General features: G+C 41.1%; 1 protein-coding gene across 5 annotated transcripts in view; it reads left to right on the top strand.

The window, feature by feature from the left end:
* Window positions 1–25,158, top strand: part of KLHL32 (kelch like family member 32) — a 124,820-nt gene extending 99,662 nt beyond the window's left edge. For all 5 annotated transcript variants that reach the window (XM_090135983.1, XM_031610958.2, XM_090135981.1 and 2 more), the window contains 5 exons: window positions 5,716–6,442; window positions 16,135–16,193; window positions 18,658–18,850; window positions 21,121–21,215; window positions 22,926–25,158. In XM_090135983.1, the coding sequence (XP_089992109.1) occupies window positions 5,716–6,442; window positions 16,135–16,193; window positions 18,658–18,850; window positions 21,121–21,215; window positions 22,926–23,087 (1,236 nt within the window). In that variant the 3' untranslated portion in view covers window positions 23,088–25,158. The remainder of the gene's footprint in view (window positions 1–5,715; window positions 6,443–16,134; window positions 16,194–18,657; window positions 18,851–21,120; window positions 21,216–22,925) is intronic.
* The last annotated feature ends 316 nt before the right edge of the window (window positions 25,159–25,474 follow it).

Below are 25,474 nucleotides of genomic sequence, written 5' to 3'. Positions count from 1 at the left end.
TTAAGGCTCTATGGCATCTAGGTTTGGGTCACTCATTTCCCATGCTGAAAAATGTAAGGTACTACCTGATTGATACAACTCACGTTTACTCGATGACTTCCATGCTAGCTTTCTAAGAGTATTTGTGTGGCTTTGAAAAATTGTGGCTGTTTTTGTTTTTCCACAGAAAGAATTCTTTACTTGTATGCTTTTATTACAGGCTGATACAGTCCAATTTAGTTTGCCGTAAGTAAAATGCTTACACTGCCTAAACCCTCTGGATTTTGTCCTCTGTAGTCCCTAGAGAAAGGAGGACCGAGACCCTTCAGAAATCCAAATTCAGGCCCATTGGAAATCTCTACTCATTTTAGTACATGAAAATTTCTACAGAATATATAATGGATTTCAAATCAGAACTTTGGTAGAAGTCCTTCCTTATCCCTAGGTTATGCTCCTGTACTTGATGTGAAAAGCTAGAGTGCTGCTGCAGATAGCCAGCTATTGAGAGATAGTGGTTTTGAGGCAAAAGGTTTCTTTCAGCAGAGTCTGCTGAAATAAACTCCATGAAGACACCAAATCATGTTCGAATTGATAGTCATCGTTTTAAGAGGACATGCAGCAATATGGTGTAAGCTGAAACCATATGCTGAACTAGTAAACTCAAGTTCTGCTTTGTGAAGTTCCCTGGCCTCTCTTAAAGTGATTGCAGTAGTAGCTTCCACAACACAGCTTGTCTTATTTATCAGATCGGTAGCACTGGCCAACATATTAATGTTAATAAGATATGAATTTGATTTATTCTTCTGGCTTTTTTTTTTTTCTTTTTCTGTTCTTAAGCAACAGAAAGACCATTCAGGTGACATCTATGTTGAAATTAGAGACTTGTGGGTGCTTTTCAGTTTACTTTCTTATCCTTCGCCTGATATATATCATCATCAGATTATCATGCAGAAAGCTGGTAATTGGTGTTGAATATATCTGGTCGCACTCCAGGAGAATACTTCCTTCCACTTTTGTTTCTATATTTAAAATTATCCTTTCTCCTAAAATGAGATTGTTTGCTATGTTATTTTACATAAGATTTCCACTTGTTTTACTGAGAAAGTGGAAATTCATTTTTTAGAAACTTATATATATGTACATTTCTGTTCAATTGTTGGTAGAAAAAAGAAAAACAGCTCAGTTTTTCCACCACTTGTTTGTTTCATCTCAGTTATTAGGAACCATAGATGGTGTAAGCTAACATAATTCCTTTGCAGTCTTTGGGTCTCTGATGTGAATACATCGGCTAAAGATCAGACACAGATGACTTTAATGGAGTTCCCAAGACCTCTTGAGAAAGGAGTCCAAGGAGCCCTTTCTCTGTAGAAACAAACTTTCCCTGTTGCTGACTTTGTGATTTAAAGTTTCCAAATGAACTTGGTTCTAACGAGTACGTCAAACTTTGCACTGTAGCCTTGCCTGTTCAGCATCTCCCTTGAATCAAAGCTGTAATTGGCAGCCCAAAAAAACCTAATAGCTATCCATTGCAGGGATGTCTTCAACAGGAGTGAAGTTCCTAATTCAGCTTTAACCTGCACTGCCCCTTTGCCTTCTCCAGCTGTGGTATATATATGGTACATAGATCATAATGGCAGAGAGGGAAGGGCTGAGTTCCTGTGTGAGTCAGGATGTTGAAGCACTATGCTGGAAGCAGAAGCTGCCGTTGTACATACAGTGGAACCACAGTCCAACATGAAGGTACATTTAGATGTATACTGCAACTGCACACAGTACGTTTTCCATGTTTCCTGATGTTTTCAGAATGTACTCCATTGCTGCATCAAATAATATAACCTTGGAACAGAAAAATCCTCTGGGTAAAGGCTTCAGAATAAGAAAATTAATCTGGCTTGAAAATCCTGTCCTTCTGAGAGTCTACTTTTGTCATTTACTTAGTTTAGAAGACGAATATGGCAAAATATATTATTTATTAAAGTTAATATAGGTACTTGGCTGTAGCTTCCTTTTTACACACACTCATACATTAAAATTAATAGGAAAAGAAGCTTCTAACAGTTTAAACAGAATTTGCCTATATGATACTAGCAGTAGGAGTCTTTCCTTATTTTTGTAAATTATTTAGCAGCGATACGAATATTTTAAAATTCCAAATTGTGGACAGTCTCTTTGTTTTCACTTCCTTGCTTGTTTGCGCTTTAAACACAGATGTAATTTCAAGTGCTATTGGTACCTCCTTAGAGAAGTTCGAATGTCTCTCCTTGCAGTGTCATACAGCGTATAATGGCTTTGAGTTTGTTTTGCCAGTCCTGATTGTAGTTGCTAATCAATGCTGCCTGATAGGCTGAAAAATGGACACCATAAATAGTGCATAGATGGGGTTAATTTTGAGTTTCCTTGAAGGCACCAGACTTCTAAGACTGAATTAAACAAATACTTAGTAAAGATAGAACTTACATTGATAAATATACAGGTGTTTGCTGATATATTATGTGTAAATTTCTGTTTCCACTATGTGTACAATTTACTTTTGCCTCCTTTACAGTAAAGGAAATTTAGAACTGTATTACAGTCCATCAGTGACTATTTCTTCTACATGCAAAAGACTTGTTTGGAAATTTAATTTTCTTTCTTCTGATCTTCTCCCCCTTCAGCTTTCCAATAGCTGTCAAACCATCCACTGACTAGAGTGTCAGTTCACTTCACAGATAACTCAGTTTTCTTCCATGCTCCATGGTGTGAGACAGCACATTCTGCTAGAGAGCACTGTAACAATGCACGCTGCATCAGAAATGTATGAATCTAAGGCTCGTTTTGTGAGTTCCCCTAAATCCATATAACCAGCTTCATAGCCCTGTGTCACAACCTAGGAGATTGTCATGTGTTCTCTGAAAAATACATATAAATACCTACATCTGTAGCTTTAATACAGCGTAATTATTTTTTAAGGAGTGTCTCAAATAGAGATTATGGAATTTAAAGTCAAGTAACAGTCATTGTTATCATTAGCAAGACAAAGACATAAAAACAGTATTGCTTTTAGCGCGTACCAGATTTTCTGTGCCTTGGCATACCAGGAATTAGGTGTTGGTCACAGAAATACGGCATCCACTACAGTCAAATTGTGTTCAGCAGTAGCTTGAGTTAGTCTGGACAAGTGATTCTGAACAGATTGTGATTCCCACATCTCAGTTGCTTCCCTAAGACCCAAGAGAGCTTCTCTGCTGATTGTCAAATGCCTGCAGAATGTCCTGGCGATACAGTGATGTGCAGGGTTCTTAATCCTGCCTCATAAATTACTGCAATTTACTACACTACTCCTCTGCTAAGACTGAGTGATACTGAGTGATGGCCAGTAGCTCCTGTACAGGAAATACAACCCAAGATGCACTTCATTCTCCTGTTGCAGTTGCTCATCAAAAAAGAGACGTGAAAGTAGTGTAGACCAAAAGTACCCTTAGGTGCTGCTTTTGAAGGATCCCCTCTTGTAGTTTGAAACCCTTTCCTCTTATCTTATTACAACAGACCCTGCTGAAGAGTCTGTCCCCTTCTTTCCTATAACCCCTCTTTAGATACTGAAAGGCTATTATCAAGCCTCCCTGGAGCCTTCTGTTCACCAGGTTGGACAGCTCCAGCTTTCTTAGCCTGTCCTCATAGGGGAGATATGAATTCTTCTTTAACATAACAACCCACAAATCATTCAGGCAGGGTGAACTCACTTGTTGTCTTTGTTATAATGAAGATAGCCTGAATTCTGGTGAAATTCAAATGTCTGGTCAATTAGGAAATACAAGTGCCTCTGAAGACTTTGAAGAATAATGTAGGGTAGGGAGTTAACCAAAACCTCTCAATAGGACACACCAGATATATAGATTTGGTGGGTTTAGAACATTCAAATATAAACCTCAATGATTTCAAATCCATAAACACTTTTAAGTGTATGTAATTAACTTCCTTTTATCTTCAGGCCTAAACACATAGAGGTAATGCGCATTTTGAAGCTCAATTCAGCATTTAACTCGCTAAACTACTGTTGCAACTACTGATGCCCTTCATTGATTCTTTGTTTCACAGGGGTTGAGTAGAACAGTGGAGAAAAAAACATTTCAAATTAATCTTAATAAGAAGGTGGTTTTAGTCTGTCACCTTCCCTCTTTGACAGAATACAGAAGCAGCAATAATGTTGATATATTGTATTTATATGAAGGTCTTTAGTAAGACAGAAGTCTTTCTTTCCAGTTTTTTTCATGTGACTTCTACATGAGCACTACAGGACGGTGAGTTTTAGATGAAACTGCTGTTATGCATGACTAGCTGACAGCTCTCCATCCACGAGTTGTCAGGATGTGGAAAAAAATCAAGCAAAGGAGCCTGTCCTTATCTAGAACCATCCATTGTCTTTATGAATGACTTAAGAATATAATAACAAGGTTTTTATGTTTTCAGACAATCAGAAGATGGAATGGCCTACAAGCACTTTTGTAAATAAAATTATGATTGGGAATATTGTTGGCAGACTGGAACAGTGACTTGAAGTAAACAGTAGAATTAGTAATGACAGTGAAAGTGTGACACTTTGTGGAAGTTCTTTGGGGAAAAAGATGGGAATAGTAGTATGTCAGCAGTGTCATTAGTGCATAGGTCAGCAATATATTAATGGTCTCATGTAACAATATACAAACAAGAATGGCATAGACTGGTACAGTCCATGATCTTTTCAATCTGTTCTCTACTACTGCAACCCAAAATGGAAGCGGTTTTTCATCTTTTACACATGGGAGGCAGTGATAATCAAACTCAAGGGCTGGACTGGTGGTTCCTGGGCTCTGGGGTACAATCCCAAAAAAGGAAACTGAGGCAAGTGAGTTGGAAGGTGTAGAATTCCATCACAATTAAAAGGAAGATCTGCCCAAGAAGATAGCTGAGTATGAGGGGCAGTTTTCCTGTGGAAATAAGGGTGTTTTCACCACTGGAGATTTTCAAGAATTATGTGTACATTTCTTGAAATGGTTTAGGCCCTTTCTAGCCTCTTTTCAGACCTGGATGGATTGAATATGCTTTATGTAAATTCAAGTCTGTGTGTCGTTTTGGCTGTTGATGCCACCTGTAATTGCTGATCAGTTTCAGAGTCTTTCTCTCCTCTTTCTCCCAGTCTCAAACCAGCAGAACCTCATCTCTACTCCTCTCTGGCCATTTTACACTTCTCTCAATTATTTTTAATAAAATAAATGAAGCAGGAAGAAAAATTGAAAAATCTATTATCTTTTTTTTTTTTCCTCATAAATTGAATTAAAGGTAGAGGGAAGAGAGTGTTGTGTTTCTTTTCTAATCGTCTAACTGGAATCTTGCTTTTCTTTCTAGTGGACCTATTGTCATAGTCCCTATATTTGTATTACTGCTTCAGCAGCTTGATCCCAGACTGTGCTCTCCTATAGCATCACCAACTGTAGGAATATTGCATATAGTGGTATTACAATCTGATAATACTGTGGAAATTCTTTTGGGAAATGATGCAATACAATGTTTTTATGTGTAATATAGGCGGATATTTAGTACGTATCTTCTATGTTGACTCACATTCATTCATGACTACTTTCTGTATGGACTGATATTGCTGTTGAGGCAAGTATGTAGCTCTACTTGGAATGAAAACACAGATTTTAAAGACCAAACTTTGGCAGAATTATATCCGAATAATTGGTATTTTGTTTTTCCCTTCCTTCTCCCTACTTCCAGTTGGCTGTAAGGTGGTTGGAGCACAACTGCCACTACCAATACATGGATGAGCTTCTCCAGTATGTCCGCTTTGGCCTTATGGATGTGGATACACTGCATACTGTAGCTCTTTCTCATCCTCTCGTCCAAGCTAGTGAAACTGCAACAGCGCTTGTTAATGAGGCCTTGGCTTACCACCAGAGCATCTATGCACAGCCAGTTTGGCAAACCAGAAGGACAAAACCCCGCTTCCAGTCAGACACTCTTTACATTATTGGTGGAAAAAAGCGTGAAATCTGTAAAGTGAAGGAACTGCGCTACTTCAACCCGGTCGATCAGGAGAATGTTCACATTGCAGGGATCGCGAACTGGAGTGAGCTTGCACCAATGCCCATGGGGAGAAGCCACCACTGCGTTGCTGTCATGGGAGACTTTCTGTTTGTGGCGGGTGGGGAAGCTGAGCACTCCACGGGACGCACCTGTGCCGTGAGGACTGCCTGTCGCTATGACCCCCGAACCAACTCCTGGGCAGAGATAGCTCCCATGAAGAACTGCCGGGAGCACTTTGTGCTCGGAGCAGTGGACGAATACCTATATGCAGTAGGAGGCAGAAATGAGTTGCGTCAAGTCCTACCTACTGTAGAACGCTATTGTCCTAAGAAGAACAAGTGGACCTTTGTACAGTCGTTTGACCGATCGCTTTCATGCCATGCAGGATATGTGGTGGATGGTCTTCTTTGGATATCAGGTAGAAACGTTTCTCACAGTTTGAGGTACTAACAAGATATCAAAATGCAGTCTTGAATGACTGCTAAATCATCTTTGGTTTTATTGGCAGGATAACTTTTGTCTTAGGAGTGAGTATTTTAAAGAACTTCAGAATGGAAGCGTGTAATGAAGCCTGATTAGAGATATAGGGGTAGAACACAGCTGCCTACTTAATACGAAAGGGAGCTTATAAACAGAAAAGAAAACAACTTTTTACACAAGCAGATGGTAATAGGACAAGAGTGGGATGATTTAAACTAAAAGAGGGGAGATTTACATTAGATATTACTGATTTTACTTGGAGGGTGATAAGGCACTGGCACGGGCTGCCCAGAGAAGTTGTGGTTGTTCTGTCCCTGCAGGTGTTCCCGGCAGGTTGGATGGGGCCCTGGGCTGCTATCTGATGGATGACAACTGTGTTCACAGCAGAGAGTTGGAATTGAATGATCTTTAAGATCCCTTCCAACCAAAGTCATTCTGTGATTGTGTGATTTCAAGTTGCATATATTGTGTACACTACTTCCAATCACCATCCATAAATCACAGTGAATCATAACGATAATGCACTTTTTGACAAGTTTTGAATTACAAATTCTGTGTGCTTGCTGAAAAACAAGAAAGCAAAACCTACTTTCTGTAGTATGATCAGGTACTACTGTGTTTATTCCTGCAATCGGGAATTAAATGCTTGTTGGCTTGTGTAGCTGCAGGGCTCAAAGGCAGGTGATTGAACTCCTCCTTCTTTCTCTTGAAGATATATTAACAGGCCACAGCAACCTTCATTAGAAATCCTGTGTAACTCTGACTGTCAATAACAAGTGCACAGGACTGGCTGGATGTAATCATAGCACTATGGCACAGGCAGATGAAAGTATAGGCCTTGTAATTGTAAACTAACATATCATTTGCAACTCAGTCTGATAGGCTTTTTGTTGTACATGCACTCATTGATGGGATTTGAGGACATCGTGCCATCAGTCCTTGTAGTGACTTTTCTGGTATCACTTGCTTTGGAACAAGGTTGATGCTGTCTGTAGAAGGCACAAGAGGCAAAATGGAAGCACCTTTCAGTAAAAATTGTGTCATGGAAGCTGATAATGTTATGTATTTCAATGAATAGGTAGGACCAACCCTTGAAGAAAATGTTCAGCGACTAATGTCTTAACTATAGATAGCCTCTGAGGATTTTGGTGTGATTTGAGATTCCTATGGTGTATAGATGATGCGTGAACAAATGATTAATTAAGCTCATTAAGCCTTCATTGTGCTTGTCAACATATGCCATTGAGGTTAGTGGAGCTCCTTGTGGATCTATCTTTCTGCCCTTACAAGTTAAATAATTCACAGGATTATATCTCCTAGCTCTGTCGGGAGGGAGAAGTAACGGACACCTATTTTCATACATACACACTGAAATCATGACTGATACGTTTGGAAAGAATGGCATGAGAGAACGTCATGAGTCACAAAGATGCCTGGCAGGCACTCTGGGTCTCTTTCTGCAACAGTTAACTTTGAAAAAGTTTTGTACAGATAGTGTTGTGTGTTAAGTGTGCACATGGTCTGCTTTAAGAGTCAGGTATGGTACAAGAAAAAGGATTTTTGATGTTGGGAATCAACATGGTGTGTTCAGAGCCTTCCCCTGCTTATTCATTACTTCCCCTGTTCCATCAGTGGAAAGAGATGAGTGCATGTGATGGGCAAGACAAAGCATGAAAGTTCTAGTTCTACTATATCTTTATTTATTTATTTATTTACCTTCCTCTTACTGTTTTCGGTTGACAGTTTCTATTTTTGACAAACAGCACTTTTTAGGAAATTGTTTATAACATATCTGTGTGAAGTCCCTGAAAGAGCTCTAGAAGTACTTGTCAGAGTGTGGTCCTTGCTCTAGTACATGAAAAAGAATGATTTTTTTTTTAATATATTTTTTTTTTTTCTGTACTAAAATTACAAACAAGCAATCTCTACCCTGTTTGCTAGAGATTTTTAAGGCAAACGTGATGTAGGCTCTAGACTGCTTTTAATTTTTCCAGCTGTGCTAGAAAAGGGAATATTCATGGCAGTTTGATGAAGTTCATGGTAGTCTGATGAAGTTCCCACTGATTAGAAAAGGGGAAACATAACATTCATTTTTAAGAAAGGGAAAAAAGAAGATGCAGGGATCTACAGGTCAGTCAGTCACACTTTTGGGCCTGGTAGATCATGGAGCAGATCCTCCAGAAGGCCCTAAGGCACATGGAAAATAAAGATGAGGTAACTGGTGGCAATCAACATAATTTCATCTAGGGCAAGTCATGCTTGAAAAACTTGGCAGCCTTTTATGATGGAGTTACAGTGTCAGTGGATAAAGGAAGAGCAACTGACATAATCTGCCTGGACTTGTGTAAAGCATTTGACACTGTCCCACGTGACATCGTGGTCACAAAATTGGAGAAAAATTGGATTTGATGGTTGGACATCTCTGGATAAGGAATTGGCTGGATGGTTGTACTCAGGGACTTGTGGTTAGCAGCTCAGTGTCTGAGTAGAGACTGGTGATGAGTGGCATTCCTCAGGGATTGGTGCTGGGTCCAGAGTTATTTAACATTTTTGTAGACAACATGGACTGTGGGAGCAAGTGCACCCACAGCAAGTTTGCAGATAATACCAAGCTGAGCTGTGCAGTGGACAAGCTAGAGGGAAGGGATGCTATCCAGAAGGACATGGACAGTCTTGAGAGGTAGGTCCATGCCAACCTCATGTAGTTCAACAAGGCCAAGTGCAAGATCCTGCACCTGGGTCAGGGCAATCCCAAGCACAAGTACAGGCTGGATGGAGAATGGCTTGAAAGCAGCCCTGAGAAGAAGGATTTGGGAGTGTCAGTTGATGAAAGACTCAACATGAGCCAGCAGTGCACTCTTGCAGTTCAGAAGGCCAACTGTATCCTGGGTTGCATGAAGAGAAGTGTGACCAGCAGGTCAAGGGAGGTCCTTCTGCCCTAATACTCTGTTCTTGTGAGACTCCACCTGAAGTACTGTATCCAGTTCTGGAGCCCCCAATACAAGCAGGACATGGAGTTGTTGAAGCAGGTCCAGAGGAGGGCTATGAAGATGACCAGAGGGCTGGAGCACTTCCCTTAAGGGGGCAGGCTGAGAGAGCAAGGGCTCTTCAGCCTAGAGAAAATGGGGGGACATTATAGAGGTCTTCCAGTACCTGAAAGTGTTTTATAGGAAAACTGGAGAGGGACTTTTTATGAGGGTGTGTAGCAAGAGGATGAGGGGAAATGGTTTTAAACTGGAAGAGGGTAGATTTAGATGAGGTATTAGGAAGAAACGTTTTACTGTGAGGATGGTGAGACACTGGAACAGTGGATACCCCCTGGCAGTGTTCAAGACCAGGCTGGATGGGGCTTTGAGCAACCTGGTCTAGAGGGAGGTGTCCCTGCCTATAGCATGGGGTTGGAACTACATGCTCTGAAACATCCCTTCCAGCCCAAACCATTCTATGATTCTATTATATTATGCTGGGATTAATTAATGTGTTTAGTTATGGAAGTGGAATATGTGCATGCCTGTGTGTTCAGATGCTGCTGGGATTTATATAATGTAGCACTGTGATATTGTGTTCAAGGTTACATATTTAATACACTTGCAGAATCAGAGGGAAGAAGTCATAGAAGCCTATTAGATCAACTGCTAACAAATGGCAAAAACAAAACAAATTTTACCAGTATTGTTCCACATATATTTGAAAATGCAACATAGGTCCTGTAATAAAAAAGAATGGTGTATGAAGTTTTGGCAGCAGAGTAAGCCAGATAGGACTGTTTGGTTGTTAGAGTTGCTAAATTCTGGTGGTTTACTGTAGATTATGAAATGCAGTACTTCTGAGGATATTGATCTGAATTATGTACTCACAAATTGAAAGCTGGAATTTATCTGCTTAACATAGTTATTTTTAAAATAAAGGTAGATGGAGATGTTTTAACTATAACTAGCTTTTTACCACTAATTGATTGCTGAGGAGTATATATGTATATTCAAGGGCATTCAGGGGCAGAGGAATGGTACACGGAGATGTTTTATTGTGCTAACATATCAGTAGTTGCTGATGAAAAGACCTGCTGTTCCACCATCAAATATAATAAGTTAGTGTAAGAATAATCAGTAATGCAGGAGGGAACCTAATTTTTAAGTATCTGATCTAAAATTATGTGATTAAAAAATCAGTCTGAGTTAGGGATGTTTCTGAGAAGTATCCCTGCTGCTTTATGGGAAATTCAGGTCATCACCAGAGCTCTCAAAGTCAGTCTGATGCTACTAGCTGGCACAACTATTATGAAAATCTGCCCAGCTTTTTAATAAGTGAATAAGTTATATAATAGTAATATAAATTTTTAGACCTTGTATTTGTGGAGAAAGTCATCAAAACATGATTAATAGTCAAAACAGTAATACCTTTGCTACAAGCCCTTCCTTCTACGGCTTTGCTAATCAAAGGCTGGCTAGAATTAAAGTGTTTTCTGTTGTCATTATTGGGATTCATAGTTGGCATTACTTTGCACCTCCTTTGGGAGGAATACAGAAAGGAACCCAAACTCACAGAAACTAAAATCTTGGTGGCAGTGGCAGGAAAGGGAAGGGCAATAAGCAAAGTGCATGACACAAGAGCATGCAAGAGCTGGGAGATAGGTGGTGCAGGGATGCAGGGACTGCCAAGCTGCCTCCATCCCTCTGGGCCCTTCTGGGCCTGAAGGCTTGGGACTGGTGCACTTTGGAACAAGCCTGACTCTCTAGACAGCAAAAGTGGGTTCAGTTCCATATATTGTGAAACGTCCTTTTATATTTGTGCTTTTTTTTCTCATCTTTTTTTTAATTTTTTTTTAAATGATCCTCTATTTAATTTTATCTTCTTATTTTAAAAAGTGAATGATAATTCATTAAAGTAAGTTCTCTGCATTGACAGTACAGCGTCAGGCAGATGGCTTTGAAATTTTACAGAAAGATGAGTCTTAGAGGCTCCAGTTCTCATCTGACACCCTGATCCCTTTCACAAACGCACTGCGTGCCACATGCTAGCGAAGCGAAGTATTTGAGTGAAAGAGCCACAAACTGCACTGAGCCCCTTGGAGTTCAACATTACTAACAATCACTTCCTATAAAAGCAGTGAAACGTTTTCCATAACAGTGAGAACTTGAACTGTGCCTCTTTTTTTCTTCATCCTCCATGATGCATGCAAATCTGGTGACCTCCTTTTCTATAGGGGTCAGCCTTTTTCCTCCCGTTAGGTGCCTTGCATGTACAGATTGGGTTGTGCAGAGACGAGGGGACCTCTAACAGACCCTCAGCTCAGTGCCACTTCTGCATCTGCAGGGGAGATGAGGGTCTATCCCCCCTGGTGAAGTGCTCAGGAGGCAGCACAGGAGGTGCTACCAAGAGCCAGTACCATCCTGTTGTTCCACAGAGGTCTGAGCTGCCTGACCTGAAGGCTACTGACTGAAGTCACATTTTGATGTGCATGGGAAAACTCAGTTCTGTGGGAGAAAAATAGCCAAGCCCCTACAACTGCTTCATATTTAATAACATTTCTTTCAAAAATCAAGATTAAAGGTTGTGGGTTTTTTTTTTTTTTTTTTTTTTTTTTTTAATTTTGAGACTTGTTTTTTTTCCTAATGGTGAGATTTTAACAAATGAAATTATGGAGATCACGTATCTTGGAGAAATATTGAATTTCTAAGTGATTTGGAGTGAAAAGTATTACATTACTATTAGTATGCTGTATGTTGTGGGGAGATCTTTTTTTCCCCAGTAAATCCCTGTAATACTGTTTTATGAAAAATGGATCTGAAATAAATAGGAGTCTACAGTATCTAACCAAATCCAATTTTGTGGTGCAGCAGGCACAGAAAATACCATGTATAGGGGCTTAATAAGAAGATAAATAGTCTCTGTGACCCAGTCTAAGTCTGGATGTGGGATAGTGTTTCTTTTTTATTATTATTATATTTTAATAAAGATAATCATAGAATCATACAATGGTTAGTGTTGGAAGGGACCTCAAAGATCATCTAATTCAAACCTCACAGCTTTCAAGCAGAGACATAGATCTGATGTCATTAATTCTTTGTAGATTGAAAGTAAGCACCCAGGCTGGACAGAGAATGGCTTGACAGCAGCCCTGAGAAGAAGGATTTGGGGGTGTCAGTTGATGAAAGACTCAACATGAGCCAGCAGTGCACTCTTGCAGTGCAGAAGGCCAACCATAGTCTGAGTTGTATCAAGAGAACTGTGACCAGCTGGTGGAGGGAGGTGATTCTGCCCCTCCACTCTGCTCTTGTGAGACTCTATCTGGAGTACTGTGTCCAGTTCTGGAGCCCTCAGCACAGGAAGGGCATAGAGTTGTTGGAGCAGGTCTAGAGGAGGGCCATGAAGATGATCAGAAGGCTGGAGCACCTCTCCTATGAGGCGAGAGAACTGAGGCTCTTCAACCTGGAGAAGAGAAAGCTCCAAGAGGACATTATAGTGGTGTTCCAGTACCTGAAGGGGTTCTACAGGAAAGCTGGGGAGGAACTTCTTATAAGGGCACATAGGGCCAGGACAAGAGGAAATGGTTTTAAACTGGAAGAGGATAGATTTAGATGAGATATTAGGAAGAAATTCTTATTGTGATTAGGAAGAAATTCTTTATTTAACTGGAACAGGTTGCTTAGTGAGGTTGTAAATTCCCCCTCCCTGGAAGCATTCAAAGCCAGGCTGGATGGGGCTTTGAGCAACCTGGTCTAGAGGGAGGTGTCCATGTATATAGCAAAGGGATTGTAACTTGATGTAACTCCCTTCCAACAGAAACCATTCTGTAATTCTATAATTTGTAATGATTTAAAAAATATGTATGAGAAGGTAGGGCTTGTGCCCCTCTTGTTTGACAGCTAGTTTGCATCCAGAGAGGACTGTCATAGCTTGGAGCTGCCATTGGTGCCTTTAAGGGTGCATGAGGGTGGGGGAAGATGCCATAGCTCAACTGCCCTCACTGCACCTGTGCTGGCTGAATAGAAGGTCTGCATGATCTCCTGTTTAACACAGAGGCAGGAGAGAGAGGAGAGATTTCTATTTTAAAACAGCCAAGCATCGTAGGGTGCACTTCCTGAGCTTGTTATATTCCATGTATTTGCTGGAAGGAGTGCACATGGGGAGTTCTCTGCCAACATGTGGTTTTACACATCTCCCAGCAAACTGGGATTCATGTGCACAACCTAGCACCCGGGGACTTTCAGAGAGAGTGGTGAGATTTTCTGTGGGATTTGGATTGGGTGAGATTTCTCAAGTCAGATGGGGGTCTTACTAGGACACGATATAAATATGGATGATAAATGTCTGATTGGGAAAATTGTACAAAACCTCCTGCCTGCCACCCTTCTCGGAGGTGGCTTTATTTAAGGCGTCTTTCAGTGCAGTTTGTGGATTGTTTGGGTGCTGTAACAAACCAAAATATTTTGCATATGTGGGGAAAGGGAGGGTAAGGCCCATCCAGCTTCTAAGAATTTCTTCATGCAAAGGGGCACTGTGGTGCTGGGAATTTTAGGGTTCTGGAGGGCTTAGAAAGCAGGGGTTGTGGCCTGCCTTGCAGCACCCGATGTAAAAGAAGTGAGCAGCAGTGGTTGTGGCCCTGTAACAACTTCTGGAAGCTGGACTTCTCATGACTGCCATCCTGCAGGAACAAGGAAGATACAGGCTTCTCCTGAGGGCACTCCTTGCCTTCCTGAGATTTTAGTCCTCAGAGCAAGATGCTTGTGCCAGAATGCTTTGTAAAATCCACTAAGCACTGACTGAGCTGTAAATTTTGGTGTCGTTGGACCAGCCAGACATTTTCTTCGCTTCCCTTAATTTATTTGCTACCACATTAGCTGCTATTGCCTAACATCAGCTTTCATAGCATAGTTTGTATTTTCAACTCTTCAAGTGTTATTACCATACTTCTCTCTTCCTTCCTCATAAAAAGTACGCAGGGCAGTTTAAGAAATCATTTCAGAATTACCCCAGTGTTTTTTTTTTTTTTTTTTTTTTTGAAAGTATGTATTATTTTTAGTACCATTTAAACTTGTTATTCCTTATCCTATTTTTTAGGAGATATATTAATCTTATGCCCTTTCCCAACTGCCTAGAGTATTTTTAAAAGAATAGTTCAAGAGGACATTATAGACTTGTTAAATTTGAATTTTGGCAGAAAATTTTAAACTTTTGCTATAGCACTTCAAAGTTAGGAGGAACTCGAGTTTGAAAATTGATGCAGATATAAGATGGCATATTTAATGACAGATGTATCTATAGAAACCTGTTAAGATGCAGATTATCCCCCTGGGGAGGGGAGATCAAAACTGCCAATCTATAAAATATACTTGTTAGGGGAAGGCATGGAATCTATCTCTGCGAGCACTTTGATTGCAGGGGACAGTGTAGCAGCATGTGGCATCATAACCTAAGAGCAGACAAATCAGCTTGATGACTTTCAAAGCCAAGAATACTGCTGGAGGCAAGGGTACTCCAGTCTAGAAGAAATTAAAACATATAGAGACTGTTATTAATTCCAGATCTATTTTTGTGTAGTCAAATCTGTATGCAAATCCTTAGCATCTCATTTTGGCAGATTAATCTAAAAGTGAAGAGCGGTATGTGAAGGGAATGTAATGATAAAACACCACAGATGAGCAATATTGCAGGGAAAAAATGTAAGCTATGTACTTGATACGAGGGGCTCTTTGTGAAGAGAGGAAAATAATTTTGCTCTTTTGCTTATTTCATTATTTTATAAGGAAGCAGCCCCATTCTTTTTCTTCCTCCACATCTTTCCCCCCACATGGAGGTGTGCTTTCAGAAGAAGAAGAGACCCAGCATTGTGTTTCTGTTGTACCTCCTGTAGGCTGGCATTCTGGAGGCAACCATCCAAGTGACTATGGATTTTATTTTTTCAACACACTAAGTGACATCCCATTTTTAAATATTGGGAGTGAAAATAGCTTTGTAAAGGTATCAGATTTCAGGCATGAGAAAATATTATTTTGTGGTTGTGGCTGATGGCCACTAACAAAGGCTGCACAACAGCATGGAGACAGATAACACTGTGAGATCAGCAACTGTTGCTTTCCAAAGCATGTTCTTGTGTGTAATGTACAGATGGGGGATGGGCACTATGTGACACAGCATGGAAAGGCTATGTGTTATCTTCCAAAAATACTGCATGAGGTGAAGCTGGGCTCCGACAAAATGAGGATTCCTAAGTGTGGAGGCACACTAAGACCAGGTGAGGATGTGTCTCCAGTCCCTATTCTGGATTTTCCTGAGGTGCTGAGGTATATCATTTTTTCTGTAGATTATTGAGAAGTTCATATGCCAGATGGTTAGCATTGTTTCTGATCACTGTGGAGGAACGTCTTAATGTAAGACTATGACAAAGCCAGAAGATGTTTGCTCTACAGTACAGAATGTATGTGATAAATGTAGAATTTCCTTCAAAGATATATGGAATACAGTTGCAGTTGACAAAGGTGCAGTGGCATGTGAGTGTAACTGGGGGTATGCAATGTAATCCTGTCAGCAAATGGACCCTACAATTGGGTTGTTTTACTATACCACATCTTGGTCCTGGTTTTGCCTATGTCAAAAAAAAATTTGTAACCTGTATAAACTCTTTCATAGGAGGAGTAACAAATACTGCACAGTATCAAAACAGGCTCATGGTCTATGATCCCAAGCAGGTGGGTATCTGTGTTGTATGCACTTCTCTCCTATCTTTTGTTTAAAACAGGTCTCTTATCAAATGCATGCTGTCACTTCTTAAGTTTAAAATGCTGTCCATTTGAGTTGATAGTGTTTTAAATTTACTTTGCACTGAAGGGGTTTTAACACAGTAATGGACAACCTGATTTTTATGTTTTTGATGTCCATACGTTTTAGAAACATTTTAGATTAAATGCTTAGAATCTTAGAATAAATGTATTTTAAGCTCCTCTACTTACCAGTATTTATTTTGTTTGTTCATTTGTTTGTAATCCAGCAGCCCTGAGCAGCATGTACTTAAAGCCAGTGTCACAAGGCTGCTTCTTATCTTTCACATTTCAGCTTTCAATTACATACACACAAGCTTTTTGTTTTCTTTCATTATTTTATATATATATATTCAGACTTTCAGAACTGCACTACCTGTCAGTGCCTTATTCTGCTGACTGCAAGGATGCCTATCATTTCATTACCCAACTATCTAAAATGTCTTTTAGGGATTATTTCATACATTATGTATTTGTTTTGATTAGGTTAGCATGGCTCAGTGACTGTTTCAGTGGGTTAGGGCATGGTTATGCCCTCTCACCAGTATTAGGAAATAGAAGTTCTAAGCTTGCAATCAGAGTTGCACAGCCTGGTTTACTCCTACATGGGAGTAAATTCTCTGATTACAGGATAGGGCCTTTGGTTGCTGTCTGTGGGTCCAAATTCTGCCAAGAGACACATTGCTGTGGCTCCTGCTGGCTTTTAAGGCGTAATACAAATGGGTGCTGAAGCAGAAAGCAGACCCTGACAGAGCTACCTCGTCCTTTATGAGGTACATTCAGATCATTGACTGCACAAGTGCCAATTCTCGCCCAAACCTCGGCACGCCGTAATTACAGGCAACAATCTCATTTTGCTTGTGAATGGGACACTCATTTAGCTCTTATCTCTCTGTCGCATGTCCTTTGCTGTGGCTTCTGCTGATGTGGCTTTGGAAGTTGCACCCCAAAATATCAGTGGCAACTCGAGTGCATGGTGCTGGTTGCAAGAAGCCCAGCCTGACTTATAAAGAGTTAAGGAGAAAGCGTGCGTTTGCCTCCTTCAAATGAGGCCTGCTTCATGTTTGTACACACATGCTCTTTTTAAAAATTCTGCTGGCATATTGTTTACGGTGGGTACTGGAAACCATCACATCTGCTTGCATCTCGCACAGAATCTCAATAACTCCATCATTCAGCGCTCGTGCTCGCTTCTGCGCGAGGCCTTTGTGGCAAGTCGATAATGCCTGCCATCTGCCACAGAGCACACAGCTACCTGCCAGCAAGCCGGCCGGGGTGACCTCTGCTTCCCCACCACTGATTAGCATGCACACACTGCCTTATTAGAAATGACCCCGCCAGGCCCCTCGCTTTCGCTGCCTTTGCAGCGTGCAGCGGCTCACCTGGCAGGCACCGCAGTGGAGGAACCTGAAGATATAATCAGGGGATGCAGGCAGGCTTTGCAAAGCAGATGGTGCCTATAGTCTCGTGTTAAGAGACTGGACTACTAATGCAAGCATTAATGCCTAATACTCAACTGTTACACATTGAAATGTATAGCTATATATTGCAGAGGTTAAAAGGCTGTGTTATTAGAGACTCTTGAGCTACCACAAGCACTAGCACGTGTAACACAAAGAATTTCCTCACAGATTTTAACTTCCTCCTTGTAGATAAATTAATCTTGTCGATTGCCAGGTTGTTGCTTCTGTAAGCATAGTAGAAGCAATTGCTTTCCTGCATTTAAAATACTGTGCTGTAATTGCTCTTCTTTTGTGTCCTCCCTCCACCCCACAAATAGTAGAATTCCTGAATATCGTTAACAGAAGGAAAAATATGCAAAAGGATTTTACTTTGTGAGTGCCTGCAAATAAAGGGTGAGCGTTAAACCAAGTGCACAAATCATTTAAGAAGATCCTTTAAGAAATTATTTTTCCCTGTTGCTTCACTCCCCAAGGATAAGACCAAATAAGCTTCTGAATAATGAAGGGTAGAAGAATCTCTCTTCTCTTTCAGAGCTGGTTGGTACAGACATGTTAGTGCCGTATACAAAAGAATCATCTAATAGTCTTGCTTAAGGAAGATTTGCTACTGAATTCTGCAGGAAAAGAAAAAAAAAAAAAAAAAACAAACAGGCTTTGAAGCCTCATCAGCTAAACAGAAAAACAGAGCAAGAAATAGCCTCATATTAATAACTTTAAATGTGAGAACTGTAAACCACATGTTAAAATTCTGTTATAGCTGGTGGATGTTGTAACCAACATGCATGCTTAACATAATGAATAACACAAGTATATACACCTTGAATCTCTAGCCATGGGTGAGGAGAACACCAGTAAATGCAGATGTCATTGTATTGCTAATAGAGGTATGACTTCAAGCAGTGCTGAGGCAAGTTCTGTCTTTTTCTTTGCAGAACAAGTGGTTAAGCCGTAGCCCAATGCTGCAGAGGAGAGTGTATCACTCCATGGCTGCAGTCCAAAGGAAACTCTATGTGCTAGGTGGGAATGACCTGGACTACAACAATGATCGGATCCTGGTTCGGCACATAGACTCCTACAGCATTGATGCTGACCAGTGGACACGATGCAGCTTCAACATGTTGACAGGCAAGTTGTACAAAAAGGAGAAAAATTGCCACTATTAAATTAAAACATAAGTCCTTTTCATGCCTTTGGTATATGGAACTCCACAATTTCACCACGGTTGCCTCTAGCTTCGGGGTCATTGTTGAGACACGAGAGTTTTGATTACTGTCCTGGCATTCATTGTTTAAGAAAACATTTGTTTTAGGATATTGCAGGCTACATTTTTAAGACAACACATATAATTAATTTGGAAAGCAAAAATATTATTACCAGTACTTATTTTTGATTCTCTAGAAGCTTGCATGCACTGGTAGATTTAGTTCCATGTTTGGTGTCTACAATAGGCAGATACATTTCTACCATATCATCATTTTTATCTTTTTCTGCTGACACACTAGATCAAGGCTTACACTCAAATCCATTAACTGTCACTTATTTCCAAACATCTTCATCTTTATACATTTCCAGAAAGGAGGAGTCTTTGTTGGAAATCTATCAAATCAAGGATGCATTGAGTAGCTTAGATAGCTGTGTCATCTGCAGAATTTCTTATTACGGTCATTAGGTGGAACTGTTCCAGTTTCAAATCACAATGTACTGCAACTCTCTGTCCCTGCCATACCATCCGCCGAATGTCACCACTGCCTGATGTATTACCACTTGAATCCCTGGTAGAGGCAGGCAAGCGACACATTCTCAGAGTATTCTTGGCACCAACAGTAGCTTTCCAGAAGAGAAGGGAGGCTGTAGTGAGCTGGGGGTGGCCTCTTCTCTTGTGTAACTGGTGATAGGAAGAGATGGAATGGCTTCAAGTTGCGCCAGAGAAGATTCAGGCTGGACGTTAGGAAATACTAACTTTTCTTTTCTGAAATATTTCTTTTCTGAAAGAGTGGTCAGGCACTGGAACGGGCTGCCCAGGGAGGTAATGGAGTTACTGATCCTGGAGGTGTTCAAGGAATGTTTACATGTTGTGCTGAGAGATGTGGTTTAGTGAGAAGTACTGATGGACTGGATGATCTTGTAGGTCTTTTCCAACCTTGGTGATTCTATCATTCTATGCTGCATTTCCAGGAAAGGCTGACATTAATGTTGGGGTGTTCTCTTCTGCAGCAGACTTGGAGCTCCCTTAGTAACAGTTTCGTCTGTCAAAATGTTTCAGCACAGACTGCTATCGGAATCCTAGAAATGAGCCTTCCTCACTTTTCATAATCTTTCATTCACTTCTGAGTTTTACCATTCAAAAGGATACAAAAGGAAATAGACTAGAAGCTCAGGACAACTGGGAACAACATGTCAGAGAAATAAATGCTTGACAAATAAGACAGTATCGTGGTGTCATTTTCCTTTTGGTAGATTTAAAAGATGTTATAGTGGATTTTTGTTCTTTAGGATATTGCATTGGGTTTGTTAATCTCTGCAATCTTCAGGATTGCTTGGTTTCTGAGTTAGATCATCAGAGTCCTTCATGGACACTAGGAAAAGATGCTTGGATCAAAAAGGAAGAATTTCACGCTGTCAAACAGAACTAGTTTATCATATTCATATTGCTCTCTGTTTAATTGATTTCTTCTATTTTGTGTTCATTTCCTTTCAAAATGACTGCCTTTGAATAAGACTCCTGACTTGTAACTTGCAAAAGTCCTGGCACTGGAGGCACCCTTGCTCTGGAGCTGACCCCGTGCCACCAAATGCTGTGAGCCAGCAGCCTCTCCCCAGATGTGAGCAGGTGGCTTGTTCCCACAGTCCACACCTGAGCTTTTCTCTGTGATTTCACAACTGGCAGAAGGTGTTGCACCACGTAGCGCAGATTATAAAGCTTTACTTATACTTCAGAACTTTCAGATTAGGAGAGGAGATTGCTGCTGTTGGAGTGAGTTTTCATAGCAACTCCTGCAGTTTTCCCTATTGTACCTGTGGCTGTAGTGGGGAAAGGGGTGAGTTCAGATCCTTCATCACGTCTGTGTTAAATGGATGATTGCGATGGTAGCTGGTAGCAGGCAGGGAGCTCACCCATCACCTATGAAATACAAGTGCACAGAAACCACTGAGAAGGCAGCAGATGGTCCCCTGCCCAGCCCCACTGTGCATCTGTGACACGACTCATCTGTTGTATTGCTCCTGCGGACAGCAGAGCACAGCCCTCATGTTTCACATCGATTGTTGCAAGTTGTCAACTCTGAAACTCAAGTTACTGCCAAGTGCATTTGCATCTTACGGCAGAACTCCAGCACTCAGTGTTAAAAGGGTTAATTAAACATTGGAAGTGTTTTCTATTCCTTTTTTTCCTTTAGGTCAAAATGAGTCTGGAGTTGCGGTCCACAATGGTAGAATATATTTAGTTGGCGGCTATTCAATTTGGACAAATGAGCCTCTGGCATGTATCCAGGTGAGTGATTTAGGTTTCTTTTAAAGTCTTTTCCAATAATTTTGCAAGGAGATGTTTTGCACAGAGGTTATTCAAAAAGGAAAATGCAGGTGAAGTGGAGAGATTAAGGATGTTTCTTAAGCAGCCCCGGAGCCTCTACCAACCTGAGAGGAAATGCAGATATTAAGAAATATTTCCGGGTTGGCAATTAAATATAATTATTTTAAGTAAGATACTCTTGGAAAACAGGGTTGAGGAATCTCTCCTTTAACAAGATTTGAGTAAAACAAATATTCTCAGTAAAAAAATATTCTCAGGTTACACAGCAGAGTTCAAAAGTAAAAGAGATGCAGAAATGGACAGTGAGATGTGGGCTAACATGTTTTCAGCCATTCGTGTGACGTTATTCCTCTCCAAGCTGTCTTTTAGAAGAGCAGCCAGAGTTAATGTGTCGTTCTTTGGCAAAGTTCAGTAAGCCTGCAACCTGCCCAAGTGCTTACTGCTTCAAAGCTTGAATGGAAGTTTTGATCCCTGCTGTAGGCAGTAGATTGTTCAGTAAACTCTTCTGCTCTCTCATCTTGTGTAACAGCAGCTTACCTGCAGATCCGTGTTCTTCAGATGTTCCCATACAGAAATTAGGAGTTCTTATCTTCCTGCAGTCTTCTGAGTGAAGCCAATCTGCATCGTGGCCATAGCTTTTCTGTAACTGCCGAGCTGGTCACACAGGAACTCTTGGTTCCATCTCTGTTTCTGCACTTTTGCTGATAAGCAATATTTTCATTAGCTTCCAACTGAACATTTTAGAATTTAACCTTCAAGCTGTCCCATAAGGATGGAAGTTAGACCCAGCAGAAGGGAATGTATCAGATGTTGAGCTGCTGATCTTATAATGAATGAGAGCAAGATAAACAGTTAAAATCTTACTCTTCTGATATTATCATTGAGTGTTACTAGGATGTCGGATACCATATCTAAAAATTTTCCTTGGAAAAAAACAACACGTAGGTTGGGGAACACTAGTTGAAGTACAGTTCTCTGAATGGAGTAATGAGCAGTACAGTGTCAAGGCAGTGGCCTTGCTTGTTTATAGTCAGTGGGTAGTTTGTAGTTTTGCACCTGGGTTTAAATACTGCTTAGGGACAGGTGATGATGAGCCTGAGATCTCACTTTCAAAATGGAAATTTGCCCATTTCCTTAAAATCGTGGTTGTGAGCTGGAAACTTGCCTGACACAGTCCCAGCTTTAATGGGAAAAGGAGAGTAAGGATGCTCTGGCAGAGCTGTTGGCACTGTGCCTGGCTTTCACCAATGAAATCAGCTCTTTTATCTTCAAATCCACAAAGTCTGAGTTTACTCTTGCTTTTGGAATAAAACCCATTTTTCTCCATACATCTTCATTGTCTTTAAGTCATTCATGTATTTAGTCTTTCCAGTTTCCCTTGCTCCAAGTTTAGAAATGAATCATGCTTTGTGACAACTGCTCAGCATTTTGGTGCTCTGCTCACATGGCTGCACTACCAAATGTCACTGTCTGCTGTGAAGTGGCTAAGCTAGGGTAAGAGTTGGGTGATAAGGACAGCAATAAATCAGCAGATCCCCAAGAGCAATCTAGAAGTGATCTGAAACTACATTTCTGCTGGAATTAGTAGTACACTCGTGCATTCTGTGCCAGCAAATTTATTTCAGACTACTTTTGTGATCCCAGAAATGTTTTCTATGCTTTGCCCTGCAGGTACTGGATGTCAGCAAGGAAGGGAAGGAAGAAGTTTTCTATGGGCCCACGCTGCCGTTTGCTTCCAATGGGATAGCAGCATGCTTTCTTCCAGCTCCCTATTTCACGTGCCCCAACCTTCAGACCCTGCAAGTGCCTCACCATAGAATGGGCACAATGTGAGATGAAGAACGTGTCGTCATCAACAGTGGCATGCGGAGGGCGAAAATCAAACCCCCTGTACGGAAGGGGTCTTTGGATCTGCAAAAAGAATCCACCCCCATGGGCTGCTGCTTTACTGTCACACATTTGTCTTAATGTCGGACCACGATAGGCAGGAAGGAGGCTACAAAACCCTTGGTATCTCTCCTCTGCCTCAGCTGCAGAGGTGTATACATGAGAGCATTTTGCATTTCTGGTGACTACTTGCTGCCTGTCTCTATATAATTCCATTATGCAACTCATAAGGCATTGTGATGCTCCTGGCTCCTCCCTGGGCTGCTATTCTTTGGAGTCTGCACTTTCTGTTGTTCACTAAGGGCACTTTCAAAGACGACAGGAAGTACTGTTTGTGTTGAAAAGATGGTATAATACTGTGGTAATTATGCAACTTACTTGATACCTTTGGCAAAAAGAATAACAAATGTGTTGACTTCCAATTCCAAACTCCATTGTTTACAGTTTCTCATTTAATTGTATTTCATTTTAAATTTAAATACTGTGAAGCAGATTAAAACAAAAATAAAAACCAAACAAGCCCTATAGTATCTGAAGAATACGTGAAAATTTGCAAAAGACAGAGAAGCTGAGGCTTCACAATTAAGTGCAAGTCTGAACCAAATATGTTTGTTTGAGAGTCTAAAAATCATGTGGGATGTCTTTTACCAAGGTCTGCTATCAAATAAATGTTACCTTCAGTCACGTGATCAATTCCTCCCGACATCTGCTGTCTTTTAATGGTGGAGAACAGCCTCTTTACTGTGTAATTAAAATATGCCATTTACTTAATATTTTTAATATTCAGTTTGTAAGGGGTCACCACATTTACAATTATCAACAAATGGTCTCATTTTGTCCAACATATGGTCCCACAAATCACTGGTCTCCAGAGGCTAAACAGCTGTATAACAATGTCAATATTTATTTATTCCTGGGGTTTTTATGGTGTGTCTCCCTTCCATACTCAGGCATATGCCACTTCACAATAAATACTCTAACCTGTTATATCTTGGCTTTGCTTGGCTCCTGCAGACCCTGTCTCTTATTTTCATCTTTTTTTTTTTTTTTTTTTTTTGCATATCTGACAGCAACTTTGATGTTTGTAAATATTAACTAAGCATATGATTAAATCTTTATTTATGCTTCACGGGCACCATGCACTTTTCTGCTTTACCTGCTGATCTGTTCCCTGCTCCTGTGCTATCTGAGCAGACCTGTGCAATTCCTGCTGACATTCACAAAAACACCAGCTGTGGAAAATGTCCCAGCAAGAGGCTGTGTGTGCTGGACAGGAATGGGTTGGCACTGCCTGGTGAGCAGCTCTTCCAGGCCAAACACATTTTCGAAGGGCCTGCTTAGCAGTACAGTGAGGTGAGCTCTATCGCTTTGTGCTATCTCAGTCTCCAGATGGGCAGGTAGTCACGGCATGTCACCTTGCTTTTTCCAGTAGTTTTCAGGTTATAAAGTTTTGTTTGTTTGTTTTGTTGGGTTTTCTTAGCAGCCTTTGGTTGCATAGAGCTAAGCTCCAGCTGCATGGTTTGTACAGACAAAACCTTGAAAGGAGATTGCAGTGAAAGGGTCAGCCTATGCTCCGCAGTAGCTAGTGACAGGGTGAGAGGTGATGGCCTCAAGTTGTGCCAGGGGAGGTTCAGGTTGAATAATAGAAAGAATTTCTTCCCTAAAAGAGTGGTGAGGCAGTGGCACAGGCCACCCAGGGAGATGGTGGAGTCACGCTCCCTGGTGGTGTTCAAGGAACATGTGGATGTGGCACTGAGGGACATGGTTATTGGGCATGGTGGGGGGGTCTTGGGGGTTGAACTATGTGATTTTAGCAGTCTCTGAAAGCCTTAATGATTCTATGGGCTGTGTGCGTGGCCCAGGCCTTGTTTCCAGTCACATGTGGCCCCAGGCCTGCCCCAGAGGGACTGTGCCAGGTGAGTGAGCAGCTTTCACGCTGTGCATAGCCACCAGCATGCTTCCAGACAAGGGAGCGTTGGTCATTTGGCCTGTCTAAGCTCCACCGTGATGCTTTTATTCCTAGGTCTTGTAGCCTCCCACAGCTGCAGCTCTGCATCCTGTCTGAGCCGTTCTTCCTGGAGCTGAGCCGGGGTCGCTGCCTCATGCAGTGCAGCGCGCTCGAGGGCTGCAAGGCGGGAGTGTGTGGCAGGAGGGTTGTTTGTCATGTTTGCTCTGCCCTTTAGACACTGCTACTGTTCTGGCTGTTATCACCAATTGTCTGCATTGGTGAATAGCGATTTTAAACAGCTGTGCAAGTGCACTGAATTAGTTAAGAGGAGCACATCCACTGAGCCTCGGGACAACACACATGCTCCTATTAGTGTCAGGATGCT

This window comes from Phasianus colchicus, chromosome 2 (genome assembly GCF_987193195.1).
Source record: "Phasianus colchicus chromosome 2, bPhaCol1.hap1.1, whole genome shotgun sequence".
NCBI classification, from domain to species: Eukaryota; Metazoa; Chordata; class Aves; order Galliformes; family Phasianidae; genus Phasianus; species Phasianus colchicus.
This window is presented reverse-complemented; position numbering and strand designations above follow the sequence as displayed.